Raw genomic sequence first — 16550 nt, forward strand, 5'->3', positions numbered from 1 at the left:
TCCAAAGTGGGCCCCTCATTCATACTTATTCCAGGTCATTTCATTTGTTAGCATGTATCTTCACTCTAGCTTTAAACTGAGCCAGGCACTGCAGGTTTTATTTGACAGTCTAGCTCCTCACTTTGGCCACGTTCAGCTTCGCCTATCATACCTGGTGCTCCTTCACATTTTCTTGTTGTTTCTGTACCTTGGCGTTTCTTAAAGAGAAAGAAAGAATGTTTGCCATTAGCAGCATACGTAGTTTGGACGGACAAGTCATCTTAATGACAGCTACAGTGATGTCAAATAATCCCATGTAGCCAGACCTCTGTTTTGTTAAATTCACAGAGGTTTGGAGAATTGACAGCAGTATAGTTCTTTAGAAACCTAACGGAGTATCTTTATTTGAGTCAGATTGACAATAGAACTTTCTCAACGTGTACAGTTTGACTTGTCATACCAAGACAAGCACAGGTGTAACAGGTATCAATGGTTGCTCCGATGTTCCAGGACAATCTATAAACTGGGAGCTCGGGGTTCCTGCCAAAGAAGACAAGGAAATGATCTTTTGATGAAGATAGATTACAACAAATATATGCAAACACAGGCTCATGTTCAACTATCAAATCTGTCTTCTCATACTGGCTGCCAGTGTCTCAAGTAGATCATGTTGTATCTGATGAACCAGAATCAGAACCATTTATTGCCAACTTATGTTGCTTACAAGGAATTTGACATGACGGGTGGTGCATGACATTAAACAATCAACAATAATCAACACAGTGCAAAAAGTAGAAACATATTAAAATTGACAGTAAAATATCAAATAAAGTGAAATATAAAATAAAGTGCACAAACCAACAGATAACCGGACTATAAATAAGTGAGATGTACAGTAGGTGTAATGTGATTATATTCAGTTTTTTTAATACCCTTTTATTCCAATTTTAATGTTATATTAAAAATGTTACAGCTATATTGCTCCTGAGTTCATATTGGGTTTATGGAATTCCAACAGGATTTGTGTGAGATTTGTGGAGATTTTCTGGATTACACTAAAAAAGGAGAAAGTGAAAACAAATTTGTGTTTTGACAGACTACAGTGGGCTACAAACCCTGGATTATACTCAACATACTGATATCACAACAGAGATCCACGTCAGATGAAAAATGACTCCCTTTGATGAGTTACAGCACTGTTTGCTTGTGAAATCTCTGGATATGACACAAAACTAAGTTGTCATCACTTCCTAATTCTGCTCTAATGTGCTTCACCACAGAACTAAAACACTACCAGCCGTTATGAGTGGTTTAACATGGGTTTAGTTCTACATGAGTGGTTTAACCACTCTATTGTGACAGACATTTTCCACACACTGTATTGTCTAACACGCCCTTTGATTTCACACACTCCGAAGCAATGCTTTGGATGATTATGAATTGACATGCTGTAATACAGAACTGGGTCTGGGTTCATGGAGAATAATGGGATTACTCTAAGTTCAGCCGGGTAAGAACAATGAGAACAAGTCTGCAATGCCATGTGGTTGAAAGCTTGTAATTTTACTCAAATTTAAATAAATGTTTTAAAGAACTTAAAAAAATATTTCTTAGATCTTGGGGACTGGTGAAGTAACAGTCTGCAAAGGACCATGTCAGTGAAAAAGGGGGCCGATAGTTTGATCATTTTCGGCTCAATATGCATCGTGCATTTAAAACCAGTTTTTAGCTCCTTACAGTGTTCACACATGTATTAATAACCACTAATAATCTTTTTTGTATCAATTTCAGGTTATCAATATACAGTTGTGTTCTATTTTTAAAGTCCTTTTGTAGGTACAATTATTATAGCAAACAGGGAAATATATTATTATGAATGTGGTTGATATTTTCTCAGTTCATCTGCTTGTTCCGCTGAATGAGAGCCAGGCTCTTACTTGCTGCTAACTTTTATTAACCAAAGCCACATGCATTCACATAACAAGTAACAGTCATCGTTTTCTGTGTTTCGTTATAAGAAACCCTGTTGTTTTATATGGTACTCCATCATTGGTATATATATCTATGGTACAGCTGCAACACTGCAGCTTGCAAACAGCTGGCTGACATCAGACAGAGGAGCAGGATTGGGTCGGCTGCTGGTGGTGAGAATGCAGATTAGTTTTACAGTTAGTACATAATGTAACAACCAATAATCTCCATTAATCTCTGGTTTAAATTCATAAAATGGGATGAAAGCTGCTTTTGGAGCAGCAAAACAGAATTTTGACTATTTTCAGGGGGGGGGGGGGGGACACATGTCTTACGGGTTTGGTGATCAAATTGCTTTTGGGTTTGTCTGATGCTGTCAGTATTATGCCATGAGATCATTTGGTATTTGTGTGTGATTCCACAGCTGCATCCACACGGCCTGAATGAAGAATATACCTTGTATCAAAGTAATGATGATTTTCATGTGGACTTTAAGAGATGGCCTTGATATGCCTATGGGAAGATGAAGACAGCTCATGGAAACATCTTGAAGCAATTATTGTACCATGTTGCTAAGATCTTATCTATTTGTGATGGATCATTGTGGGGTCTAACTTCATTATTGGAGGGTTGTTTGGACATTTGATTACTGCTATGAGTATGCCTTTCAATCACAGATGTCACAAGTTCCATTATCTGCGAAATAACTTGGTTTACTTTACATTTCTAGAATATCTAGAGCATCAAGCTGTATTTACATCTAGCCTTCACTCCCTTAAATCTCATCTCTCAGATACACTGTTGAACAGGAAAAACAGTCCCTTGCATTGAAGTTGCAAGCACAATAAGAATACACTGTCAAAATGCATAGATATTTTGTTAGTTGCAGAACTGAAATTGATGAAAAAATGAATAATCCTTTATATAGTTTAGCTATTTGGACGTTGTCCCTGCTGTTACTGCCCATCAGCAAGCAGCTGTTTGTTCAGTAACAACCAAACCTCTATTTATTAACTATAACTGTAATCTGAAATGACAAAAAACATTGCAGTATTTGGCTTTAGCTTCTGTGATCACAGTTTACACCCCGTCTCTCTGCTTTTTCAATAATTAGGACTCCATTTTTCAGCCCACTGAAGAATGTTGCCTTCACCACAATGAGGCAGTATATGATCAGGATCAGGAAGCAGGAGAAACACCGAAAAGTTGAAAGGGATGAGTCCGTTGGGAATGTCACAGCAGTTGTTAGACTCCCTGCCCCTGCGGCTGGAGCTGTGTCAAAAACACTCAAAAGCCCACAGTCACGGCACAGGCTGTGAGATATGCACCAGGATAACAACTGTGAAAGCCACGGCCATTTGGATTGTATTTTGTTCACAAAAGGAAGTCATCTTTCTGGTGTTACTGCTATGCTTTTAATACTGCAGTCGGCTATAAGCCGGTGTGTTCTTTTGACTAAACGAACCATAATGTTGTCCCTCAGGGAGAAGCCATCATGTACAGTGTTGGACCGAGGTCAAAAAGATGTCCAGTAATAACTCTGAGCGGTTGTGTAGATAGAAAAATGCTCGGCTGCCTCCAGTGCTGTATATATTAACCAAAAAACAAAGGATCAGTAACTTTTACATACAACAGTATTAGATTATATTAATACATTTCAAACATGATGTCCTGAATACAGTTTTCTTTCTTTTTTTAATTTCAACAAACATTGAACTAAATAAAGCAAGTGCCAAACATTAAAATATCACTGCAGATGAATCACAAAACACGTAAACGCTGAACAGAAACCTGCTTTTCCCAACCTGATACGACTGTTCAATGGGTTTGTATTGGCTTGCTCTTCACGACTTGCATCCCTCTGCTTCGTGAAGGCAGTTTAAGTTGACCCTGCCTTTTGAATCATTCAGCAATTTGCAGCTATCTTGGGCTGCAATACTCTTCCTTTACAGGCTGCAGCCAGTGCATGTAATTAAATATTTAAAATGTTTTTTTCTGTGCACAGCATGAAAGATTGTTGACAAAATTAACCCCTTACAGTCACAAATAGAAACAGTATTAAACAAGAAATCAGGGAAGTTAAAAACAGGCAAATGTACTGTCCAACTAATTTAGGTGTACAGAAAAGAAGGCCTTTTTGTATTTTACTGTAGTTTAGCATGACCATGAATTTGTCATTTTGTAACTAAAAAAACAAATCAATCATTCACCTCCATTTATAAAACATTATTTTCTGTCTGTTTTGGCATGGAGTCTGGAGTGTGTTTTATTCAGAAAATAAAGTATTTTATGCCCCGAAGTTCTACTACATGTGACTGAAAGATTGACTACTATTTGGGTTAAAACGCTGCCAATCATTTCTTTCCGAGCTATTAACATTCTTTCAAATGCATGTGGCTTTGTTTACATCTATTGACCGCTCCATCATTAACCCTGTTCAGTCCGGTTATCCAGCTCTGGATCAATGCATGTAAATGGCATCACTCTGAAAAGCCCACTACCCACTGCTGGTGGTGTTTGTCATCTCTGCAAACTCAAACTGACGCAGGGTTAGATTCACAGTTGATGGATACTTTGTATGAACAGTATAATTGCCCATAACACCAGGCTTGTTGTTAGGAATGTCAAGATCACACAAATTACTGTTGAGATCAACATTGTTTTGGCATGTTGTGTAGAAGTAACCTACTATTGCTCCATCCAAGGAGGCAGGGTGAAGCTGGCGGGCACACATTTTCATGTTCTTTCACTTGTAGATCTTTCTAGCTGTGGGCGTAGCACCACGGAAAACACATTCCATAATATTCCATAAACTGGTTTATAGATGTCAACAGTGATCCTCAAACGCAGGGTATCAAAGGTTTGTGTAAACAGCTTAACGTCGTCAACGTCAATCTCAGCTTTAGTTTATTAATAGTGCAATGTCACACAACATCTTGAAGAATAAGTGCATTGTCTTGTTGCCAATGCCAATGAAAGACACAAGTTAAAACTTGAGCAATGTTGCAATTTTGGTATGCTATGTGTCTACATTTCTGATGCGTGTTTGTGCATCTTATTGTGTTCGGTGAGAGGTGCTTTGGTGATGCTGTTTAAAAGTGTAAATGTAAGTCTGCGCTGTTTAGAATATGAAGCTTGCAGAATTGATTCATTACAGCAGTTTGTGCATGAAACCTGCTCGTCAGTTATTCATTTGGGCTTCTTCTTTGCAGCGGCTCCTCACCAAGGTGTCTGGTAGATTCACAGGAGATAGCCTTTTCACTGCAGACTCATTCTCTGGCATTCATTTACCATAGGCCCCAGGCCACTTCTTCACTCTCACCATGCACCCGTTTCTGTATCAACTCCTGGTTTTATTGGTATATTTGAGAATGTTATGTTAATGTCATGATTAGAATATCAGAAACGGCGGTGTTTAGGCCATTTTTTACATCATGGTATGGTAATAGTATGTTCTTCCAATACAGGGAACCGAGAATTTACTGGGACTGGCATGCTACTTATATTCAGATACAAAACTATGCTTACCCAAATATCCTACCTTTAAGACCTTGTTTAAAACATACATGAACTAAAACTCTTTATTAATTATATTTGTCTGCATCAAGTTTAGCTTCAGGGAGTCTCAAAAGGTACAAGAACATTGTGTAGATGCTTGCCAGTGCTTGGGTGTGTTTTTCTTTGGATAATTGTCTAAATTTCAGTGCATTCGCTATAATACTGTGTCTGCAAGCTTATGCATGTTTTCCTACGTCAGTTGTGAGATGGCTAGTTTTTCTGCATTTGCGCAGCACGATCAGCGCCATGTAGTCCGGAACAAATATCATACGTTGAAGTGAGTGTTTGTCCAAAAGTGTAATATAACTGTCTTTTATAAATGTCCAGAGAAAGCTGACAGTGTCCATGACAGGAACTTCAATGAAACAATAGGGAACAAAAGGACCATGGGAAGGGCAACTGTGTTTGTGTGCAGCGTGCCGAAGTGTTGAAAAGAGGGGCTGCCGGCACTCCCGCTGGGCGCCTCCTGGTGTGTTTAAGAGACGTGTCCGGCCATGTTCACCCCACACACACAGCACGTATCCTGAGAGAAGGTTTGTTTCCTCAGGTATGTTGTAGGTGTGGATTGATGTGTGTCTTAACATGAAAAGACTTTAAACAGAATGGAATGGCTTGTTAGCAGTGTTTGGAAGTGGGCCAAGAGAAAAATCATGTTTCCCTCAACAGTGAAGGGGTCTCAGACTCAAGAGAAAACATGCTTTCATAGTTGAGCGGAGATGAATTGCCTAATTCTGTGGTTCGTGATTGAGCGATACCTTCCTCAACGTAACACAGAGGAGGAGCTGATAAAAGATTATGACGCTGCTGACTCATAGAATGACTTGTAAACAACTTGACCCACACATTCCTGGATACTTGCAGTATGTTTGTGGATATTTTGACACATTTTGATTCACCGTTGTCCCACTACAGGATGACCAGATACTCGACACCCACAGCGACCCATGCGTGCTCTCTGTGTTCCTAAGAAACTGTGACGCCATCAAGTTGTAAATCCTGGAGCTCTTCCAGAGTGACTGATTAGGGAATAATAGCAAAAAATTCCCACAGGGGCCTCATCTATATTCATAAGGGACATACTTAAACTTCACAAACAACACACTTGACAGTTAAATTCACATGCAAAGTACAAGGGACAAAATACCGTTGCTGATTTAGACAATATTAAGTTCTGATAAATAAAGATAAAAGCATGTCTGTCTGTGATTACTCCGGCATGTATGTGTGCGGGGGTGAGTGTTTTGGTAGTCGGCTGTTACTCTATCCTTTACCCTTGCTTTTGTCTGACCTTCCACCAGTGCTTCTGCTCATTATTGTGTTGCTCTAATCTGGAGGGGACAGGACTGGGTGCAGAAGTGTATTTATCTTCCTGCACAAATAGGACCTCTTTCCGTCTGGTCCCTGCTCAGCTTGTTGTTGAAAGATAGTGAGCAGCGTAGATCAAGCTTCAGTATGTGCGTGTGTTTGCGTGTGAGTGAATGCGTGCACGGGTGAACTGAGATGTGTCCCAGCTGGCCCACAGACCAGCACACTAACCATCACCTCACTGCAGCAAATGCAGACAAAAGAGGTATATATCTCCCTTGTGATATTGATAGCCCTTAACTCCGGGGATGTTTTACCCAAAATGACAAAGCAACATTCCTCACAGAGGTCTGTTGTACTTGTAAAAGCTAGAAAGATCAGTGTTACAGAAAGTCCCTGTCGTGTGAGCCCTGTAGCCCCGTTTCCGCTTTTCCTCCATCACCATCTGTTGGGATGTGTACTTTTGCTACGCATTGTCTAGGCATGTTTCTTTTCGTTCCCTTGTTGTCTTCATGACATTAGGATTGCAAGCAGGCAGTTATCATACAGCCAATGGCCAAGGGCCAGGAAACCGCTGCAAGCAAGCCAGCATTGCAAAAAAAAAAAGAAAAGAAAGTAGCAAAGGACATCTTCTCATTTTATCCTGTGAAAAGTCTGTAATGCCATGCTGATACAACTATTGGTCAACAGTTTGAGTTCATTTTTTGCGGTCAACAGGTTGACACTAACCTGTGCTCCCCTCAGTCTGCAAATATGGTTTTGTATTTACTACTGTATGCCATTTGAGCAACAATTAATGCTCTGTTGGCTAAAACTCAACTATTAGATTTTAGGCTAAAGCTTTTGCACTGCTCCTCCTTCGCTAAGCTGCTCAAACCGCAGTGGCTTGCCTATTTAGAACAATTACAGCTTTATAGCTTTAACCTCCTTCTTAGTACCGGGGTTGTCAGTCACTGGTGCGCTTGGCGATGAATTTAACTGCTTCTGGAGGGGTGGCGAGGGTTTTTGTGGGCCTCTGCAGTCATCCTGTTGCGCTGAGATGAACCAACCATGGTTCTGGCTTCCTGTCAGCCATGCCTGGCTTGCCAGAGCACAGTGTGAGGCCATCATGGCACCGTCCGCTGAGGCCACTCTCTTGCCCACATATCAAGCTCACTCAGTTTGAGACCGCCTTGATCTGGGCTTATGGCGCCAAAGCGTGATCTAAGCTTACACATGCGTAGTGGCCTGTTTTCCAGGAAAAGCCATTGGTGAAAAACAAACAAAGAGATAAGACAGACTGTTGATAAGCCCGAGCTCAGCCATGAGAGGCAAAAAGCAGAAATGCAAATGATTTGACCAAGAAGCTGCTTTCACTCTGTGTGACACTCCTCACAGTGTCCCCATCGTGACATGTTTATGCTGCTCTAAAAGCACATTCTGGAGATAAAGAACAAGTGCAGAGCGCAGAAGGAATTTGATTTGATGTGAAGAAGAATGCCAAGCAGAGAGCGGATGCACACATGTTTTTGAAGGGGGGGGGGTTACTGATAAGAGCACAACCTTCCTTTGTTTTGCCTCGTAGTAATTTACACTACTGCAGTTTAAAGTGGATTTTAGACATGTATGAAACGCTGATGGATGATTGAAGTGACATTCATCATGGACTTATTTCAATCCACAATTTGAATGTTTATATACTATTGTAGTCATGGGTCTGCTCGAACTAATTTGTGAAGGCTGGGGAATCTTTCCAGAGATTAAGTCATTGGATTGTGTATAATACAGGGTCATTGTGTCCAAGTGTTGCATGTACAGACAGTACAAATTATAACATTTATGGCTATTCTGAACATTGAAAATTCTCTAAGACTCGGTAGCTTCTTGGATTTTTATTCACATACTTTTTTTCACACATGATATGCAATGACGACATGTAAGATGTATAAAAAGTTTAGTCACTTGGGTTTTGAATGACAAATGTGTGCGCAATGGAAAAAAACAAATGGAAAAAAACACACAGCCTGATATGCTGTGATTCAGATGTGGTGTCCTAAAAGTCTGTTTAGTAATTGAAATACAGGGGAATGGTTTGTATTAGGTCCAGCAGGAGTGGAAATTAGGTCCATTTTGAACGCATCAATGACCCATGTGCTTCTTCTATTTACACGTGGATGCACCTGTGTGTTTGTATGCGTATGCGTATGTGCGTGTTTGAGGGGGTATGTTTGTGTTTGAGTGTGACAGTGTATACTTTGTCGGCCTGAGGACACTTAGATTGAGTGCGTGTTGTTCTCTCTGGTGAGCACACATACGTGTTTGCATGAATACCTGGTTCTATGTGGGTGTGTGTTTGATAAACTGTGAGAGCATGTGGGAGACTGTTTGTCTATTCATCTGGGTAAGAGCAGGAGAGAGAGAGCAGAATGAGGAGGTGGAAGAGATCAGCTTCCAGCCTCTATCTTCAAGTCAATCTGATCACAGTCACACAAACCTCTTTATCTCTCCCTTAGACTGAAGGGAGGGAGACAGGCAGAGAGAGAGACAGACAGACAGACAGAGAGGAAGAAAAATAAATACGTTTTAAAGAGGAAAAATACAGAGGGAAAGAGAGATTCAATCGGGCGGCCTTAAGAAGATAGAGCAGATTTATTTTTTGTTTAAGAGGATCATCACAGTCATGCTCAGACAGCATCTGTCATTGAAGATTTTTGTGCTACTTCGGTATCACAGCAATAAGCTATTATTGTCCAAAATGAGAGGCTTTTTGTTATCAGTGAAGAAAGATATAAATGAGGATGTAGCACGTCAACTTTGATACAAAGTTGTATCACCAATGTTAACCAGCAAGGGGAACATCATTTTACAGTGTTCGCTGTTGTTGCCAAAGTGGAAGTTGAGTTTCAACTGACATCCTCTCTAAAGCCTCTGCTTTGTCCTCGCACACACACATAGGACACACACAGGGCACGCTCTCTCTCGCATACTTCATCATTCAGCCATGACTGATTGCAAAAAGAGGCGTCAATTTTCAGTCATAAAACTGAAAAGCATACAATTGTGTCTCAGCATGGGCGTGTCCGTCTGTCTGCTGGCAAAAAAAAATCAAATAAATCAACATGAGCTTAATTGCAGGTCTGACTCAAATGTATGGCTGTCATTTTTTATCTCTGGCAGCCGTTTAGATAAGGAAGACGATCAGTAAGAGTTTGGAGGCACAGAGATCACATCCGGCAATTAGGCTGTGTGTGTGTTTGTGTGTTTGTGTGTTTGTGGTGTGCGTGTGTGTGCGTGTGTGCGTGTGTGTGTGTGTGTGTGTGTGTGTGTGCGTGCGTGTGTGAGGCTGCCGTGGTGCTGGCCTGTTATTGCAGTATCATGCCCCATTGGCTGATGAGTTGCTATGCTCATCACTTGTTCCTCTCAGCCCCAATCAAACCTGTCACAATATGAGTCAGTGTGGCCGTAAGTGGGAAAGATGCCTCTTACCATTAGATCAATCAGTTATCTGACACATCGGTCAGATTTTATCCAGCGAGGAGCCACATCTGAACGCAGGGAGAGGCTCTGGTGGTGTGATGTGCTCATGAATAGCTGAATAGTGACAGATGGAGGCTGGGATAGAGCTGGAGAACTGAACAAACTGAGAGGCTAAAGAGCTGAAATCTCATTTTCTCAGTGGCCTTGAATGAGGAGCATGCTCAGTGCTGATGTTTGTCATGTCTCCCTCTCTCCGAGATGCTACTGCAGTGCTTCCCAGCAGGCTTGGCAGAGGCTTACCCCGTGGACATCTCTCTTATGGAGCGATACAGTGGCCAGGCTGCAGCTGCTCAGTGGATACCGCTCTCTCTGTGTGTCTTTGTTTGGCTCTCTGTTTCTCTGCCTCTCTTCACCGCTCTCCCGTGTTACCTTTCTTTTATTTTATCCCCCTCTCACTCCCCCCCCCTCCCTCCCCCATTGTATGTCTTACACATTATCTTCTACTTTCTCGCTTGCATCCTTTTTTTTTGGGTCTCTCTCCCCCTGTCTCTCATCCTCAATCCACCCTTCCACATCTCTCTCACATACTCTAGTTGCTACCCTTAAGACTGTGGTTACCATGGTGACAGCAATGTGCTGCGGAAACGTCAAAGAGCTGCATCCACCCAGGATCACTTCCTTGTGTAACACTTAAATGCTTGATTTTTAACCAAACAGCCATGCTTGATTTGAATTCGCCTCTTCCGTTTGCTGTTTGGTAAACGAGACGCTGGATGTGATATCTGGTCTCTTTCTGCGCTCCTGATCTCAGCTGTTGCTGAGCAGAGTCATTAGTAACACTCAGATCTGGAATCTCCGTTGACCTTGAGAATAAAGCCCCTTCCTCGGGCCTCCAGATGTCACCGACACCGATTTGTGTCGTGTCTAGTCCGTAAGGGGGCTTCACCAGCCTGCCAAGTGACACAAGTCCTCAGTGTCTCATGTTGTGCCATTTCTACAGAGAGCCACTTGCACGGACTCTATACATTTAAACTAAAAAAGCAGCAAGACTGGCATTATCAAGCAGATTGTGTTTAACGCAATCTCCTGTCTGTACTACAACAGATAACTGCTGCTGGATGTGCAGCTTTTTATTTAAGTGATCGGGCCGCCTACATGTGTTGTTCCAACATCACACCTCAGTGCACGCTGAAGCAGATGCCTTGTTGAAAGGTGAATATTAGCAGGTGGGGCTGTTTTCTGTCATCTGATGAAGAGGACATTATTTCCATTACCAAATCTCTTCTCCCCACCTGTTTACCCTTCCCTTTTCCTTCCCTCCTCCCTTTTTTTCCCTTGTCCTCTCCATTTATTTATCTTAGAGGTTGTCCCCCCCCAACCTCCACCACCACCACCACCACCACCACCATACCTCACCTCTGATAGTCAAGACTACAGACATGTGTTAAAAGCAGGCACTATATGCTCCTTTAAGCCTCCGACACCCACCCACCCACCCCTATACACTGTGTTGGCAAAAAGGCAGACAGATGTAAACAACACAACCTAATGGCTGTTTAGCCATTATGTCTAAAAAGATAAACTCTGGTGCCTGTGAAAGGGCAGGAGTACTGTTGAGCTGTATCAATGTGATGATGTGCAGGTATGCTGTTGTTAGGAGGGAGCTGCTCAGCTCCATCATACAGGAAAGCTGTCTCCCCTTTTTTAGGGTGGGGGTCAGCGAGGAGGGATTAGGAGGCAGGCAGAGATGGGGCCTGTGGAGCATTTATGAGCAGAACTTTTAGGTCTTGGCCTCATTTTTCCTTCTTTCTTCTTTTTTTTTGTGGATGTGCTCCTCAAGCGATGCTCCTCCCACACTGGCCCACTGTGCCCCTCCACCTCCACACCCCGATCCGAGGACGGCCCACGGCTGTTGAAAAACAGCAGATGCTTTTGAGTAGACTAGAAAAAAAGAGAAAGAGATTTAGATGCACATGTCCATGACCATATTTGTGTCTGGGTGTGAAAAATGGCGTTCATTTCAGACACTTGTTGTACTCCACAAGCTCGTATACGAAAGCTCAACCTTGTTCAAGGCTCTTCACACAATCTTGAGGACAAAAAAAGTAAATAAAATCGAACTTAATTTTATTACAGTGTGCAGTCAAACAGGAACCCATTTCCTTCCCCTTTCCTTGTGTATGTGCCTCTACTTTTTAACATATCCATGTTGTATGTAACTGCCAAGTGGGACACAGCTGTGGTGAGTTGTGTTAGCAGAACTCACACATTTTAGCATACATACTGCTACATTATGCAAATGTTAGAATTCTTCACAGTTCAGCAGCAGCTCGGCAAGTTTGTGAAAACTTTGAGAGCTGCATATTGATATCCAAACTAACCTCGAGGTTAACCTGTTCCCAATGCTCCTGCATGCCATATGTGCAGTACACCCTCATAACTCATGTCAGCTAATGTTACATTTCACTAATTTGCATCTTGTGTGGCTCTTCTTAAAAGGAGCAGGTTGAGAAAAGCTGTGAGAGCCACACAGACGGTCTAAATCTATATTCCATCATCCTGAAAGTGCCATTTCTTCTGTCCTGACGTCACAGATATACTCACATTTCTGACACATACATAAACCACACTCCCACCCAGAGACACACGGGCCTGGGAACGAGTCTCATCTTGTTGAGACGTAGAGGAGGAAGTGAGTGTTGAGGTTGGGGGGGAGATAGAGCGGCAGGGGCAGCCCTCTGACACACCGTGGCCCCTGCCAGCCCTCGGTTACCTCTGCTGACAGATTAGATCATCGAGAACAGCCACCGGGAGGAGAGGAGAGAGGAAAGAGCAATTTGTTTGTGGAGTAGGAAAAGCCCTATATTGTCAAACCTTGGCTTTGGGTTGACCCCTCCAGTTTTGTTGCCCACAGATGAGTCTTATGCCATTGAGTGTGCTGACCTGTTGAGACATGACCCTTCTGCTGCCCCCCTTTCCAATCCCTGCTTCTGCCGCCGCTTCCAAAGAGACGTGTAGGCTCCTCGGAGGGCTGAACTGAGACAAACCCTGGGAGGGCCCTGCAGATGACTCACCTACAGATTTCTTTTTTCACTCTGCTGTAGTTTCGATGCATTTTTATTTTGTTGCCACTTAGGACAGCCGAGTTCAGTCAGCATGAAATTAGAAAAAAAAACCTTACTTTGATACAGCAGCTTAAAATAATACTGCGATCATCATCTAGTCACAGTTTTGGCTACGTCAAATGAAGACAAACAGACGGGCCGCGACGTTGTTGTTGAAGTCATGTTTGCATTAGATATTGTCTCAAATATTCTCTCGCTGTATTAAAGTCAGGCAGGGAGTCGATCGCCACTCTTAGAAAGTTCTGCTCTTTGATTTGTTTTGTTTTTTCTTCCGCCACATGTGCTGCTGCTGGCCTTCAACTCAGTCTTGCCCCACCTTTATATGCGTCTCCCCTTGCCTTACTTTCCTCAAACTGCCTATTTGACATACATAGAAAGTACAGAAGGTGAGATGCCCAACTTTCAGAGTAGAAAAATGGATTTGACTGATTTGCAGAAGGCCACGGTCTGGTATCGTATGCATAAAGCTGAGTTTTAAAAGTTGAAAGCTTGGTTTAATAGTTCTTTATCCTTGCTGCTGCGTGGACATTGATGACACCTGGCTAACAGCGACACTGAAAGAGCGAGATGCAACCGCAGACAAGCTGCAACTCGCCTGTACCACTGAGAGGGGGCTGACAGACAAGAGAGGTGAGGAAGGGGAGCAGCAAAGGAAGCCATGGATGATTTTGTCTAATTTTGCAAGGAGCAGTCTGTCGCAGATTGTGATCTGACATTCGGCACCTCACACGCCGCTCTCTTGCACATATCCACAGAATATGTGCTCGGCAAATCTGAACCAGATGTGAAGTGTTTTGGGACCCCGACATCAACCTGGCAAGGGCATGTCTCCGCCTGAATCATCTGGGTGGGGTCAGCAGTGCAGAGGGGACAACTTAAGTGGTCTCGCTACACTTTTTTGCACGGGTCATTAGAAAAGAGAAGATGCTCCCGAGGTAGGAACTAGAAACAGAGTTGGCTACAAGCAGGGCCAAGACGAGCTTGAATGGGAAGACTTCAGATTTCTGTGTGGACAGGGTTTCTCTCTCTCTGTCCTCAGCTCTGGCTGCAGGGCCTGGCAGAGCCACTACCTATCTGATAGATCTAGTGAGGGAACAGTTGATTGCCTTAAAGCAATGGGAAATGCCTTACTTGCTCCCTCCCTCTTTCTCCCCTCCCTCCTTCTGTATTCTCTCCCTTTTCTCCTTGGAGTGTCTTGAGCAGTGGCTCTCTACCTTTCTCTCCCTATTTTACTCCCTGCTCCCTCCCTCCCTTCCTCTCCCTCTCTCTCTCCCTCCCTCTGCCCTGCTGTGAGTAGGTGGTTCCTTGCTTTACTTGATTGGTGTGAGTCTATATAGCAGGAGAGACGTTCTAACAGGCTCAGAGTCTGGTGGAGCCCACTTGCCACACGTTCCCAATAGGACTACCTGGGTTTTTTTCTGTGTCTTCTCCTGAGAGGATTTACTTTCTTCTGACAGCATGACGGAGAGCAAGAGGAAAGATAAGAAAGGGAGAAAGAAGGGCGGTAAGAAAGGACAAAAGGATCCAACAACAGGTAAAATGAAATTAAAGGTGGTTTCTGTGTAACATTGTATGTATATACAAATACATATATGTTTTTGTACATTACATTTATGTGTGTGTGTGTGTGTGTGTGTGTGCGTGTGTAGGAGACAGAGAGAGTCTTGGAGAGAAAGAGTGAGATTAAGTTTGTGTTACTGTTTCGCGGAAGTATGGGACAAAATAAGTATCCCCTTGGCTTGTCAAAGCTTGCCGCTAGGTTGTCACATGGATCGGTCTCCCGATGGGGACAGCGTGTAGAGGCACATCTGGTTTTGGCAGCACTTTGGAATTGCAAGGAAGTGAAACGATATGACTTCATTACAAAAATCAACTAAAACTGAAGTTCCAGCTAAACCAGCTCTGGACCTCACAGAGCCAAAGCACAGTTGTATCATAAGCTCTCTGAAAAACGAATGAATGGCTACAACCGGGCTTTAAAGACTTTTGTTAATTCATGGCATGATTTTCACAAATGTTCTGCCACATATCACAGGTTTGAAAGTTTTTTTTTCCTCTCCATAGAAGTGATGTATGTACAGCAGAACACAATGTTTCATTACACACTTTTTGACAGGGTTTAACAGTTGCTCAAGTTGCTTTCGTCTTAATTGTGAGTATGTGGTGAGTCATCCAACATAAAAGTCTGTCTGTATGTTAGCTTTAAGCTACTTTGACATTGAATTGAAGCGCAGCTCGTCTCTCAGAGTCTTGAATGTGTTGGCTCAGTGGTGGATCCTACAAGCTGCAGCATGTCACTGTAGTTTGACCTCAGGTCACGGGGAAGCCCAACCCCCCGTTTCAGTGACCCTTTAAGGACAATACCATGACTATCACTGCAGCTACTATGGCTGCTCATTCTTAGTGTGGACAGATACTGTAGACAGCATCTCTTGATGATGGTAGCCATTTTGTACCTGCTGATGTCACTACTGTCAGCTTCCAACAGATAACCCTCAAGACTGGTTTTAGCGGGTTTTTTTAGTTTTATTTTTGCAGGCGTTCTAGATATTTAATTTATGCCCCTTTTCAGCTTAAATGTGCTACTGTAGCTGTTTCTGGCATCCGTGGTTCATTTTTGTGTTTTATTACTCGCGGAAAAGTTGAATGTACATAATTGCATTGTCCTTGTTCCAAGTTTGATTGTGAGCTATAAACACGTGAGATAAACAGCTCCCCGAACTACAAGAGACACAGAATGCTCGCAGAATATTTTTTGGCGTCTTTGTTAATCAATGAGCACAGCTGCCGCGCACAGAGAGAAGAGCCGCGTGAGATGAACATAGTCAGGTTTATTTTCTCCTTTCACAAAATCTAAATAAACTATACTTGTCTGTTGTTTAATTTCACCAATACGCATTTAACATTGTAACTGCTGTTGTTCATCAGTCAGCTGATAATTCTAATGTCAGTTTTAACAGGCTTTGAGAGCTTTTCTCTTTTTTGTGTTTTCTCAAAGTAGGTTTACAGTCCAGCCCCAGAGACAAGATAGGAAGACTGTAACTAGGAGCATGGTGAATGGCAACTGTAAAATACCATAACGTCGATCTAAATCAGCTTTCTCCATGAAGAGCAGTCGGCCCATTACCAACTGAATCCAATTAATTCCAGATAAAA

At 42.6% G+C, this 16550-nt stretch overlaps 1 protein-coding gene across 5 annotated transcripts in view; it reads left to right on the forward strand.

The window, feature by feature from the left end:
- Positions 1–16550, forward strand: part of nrg2a (neuregulin 2a) — a 68357-nt gene that overhangs the window by 9126 nt on the left and 42681 nt on the right. Inside the window, exon 1 of one of the 5 annotated variants that reach the window (XM_031869322.1) lies at positions 11680–14928. The exons of the other annotated variants lie outside the window; for them this stretch is intronic. Within the exon in view, the coding sequence (XP_031725182.1) occupies positions 14853–14928 (76 nt within the window). The 5' untranslated portion in view covers positions 11680–14852. Of the gene's footprint in view, positions 1–11679; positions 14929–16550 lie in introns of those variants that run through there. 5 annotated transcript variants of the gene reach the window in all.

The sequence above is a fragment of the Anarrhichthys ocellatus genome, unplaced genomic scaffold (assembly GCF_004355925.1).
Source record: "Anarrhichthys ocellatus isolate YVR2014 unplaced genomic scaffold, GSC_Weel_1.0 scaffold46, whole genome shotgun sequence".
In the NCBI taxonomy this organism is placed as follows: Eukaryota; Metazoa; Chordata; class Actinopteri; order Perciformes; family Anarhichadidae; genus Anarrhichthys; species Anarrhichthys ocellatus.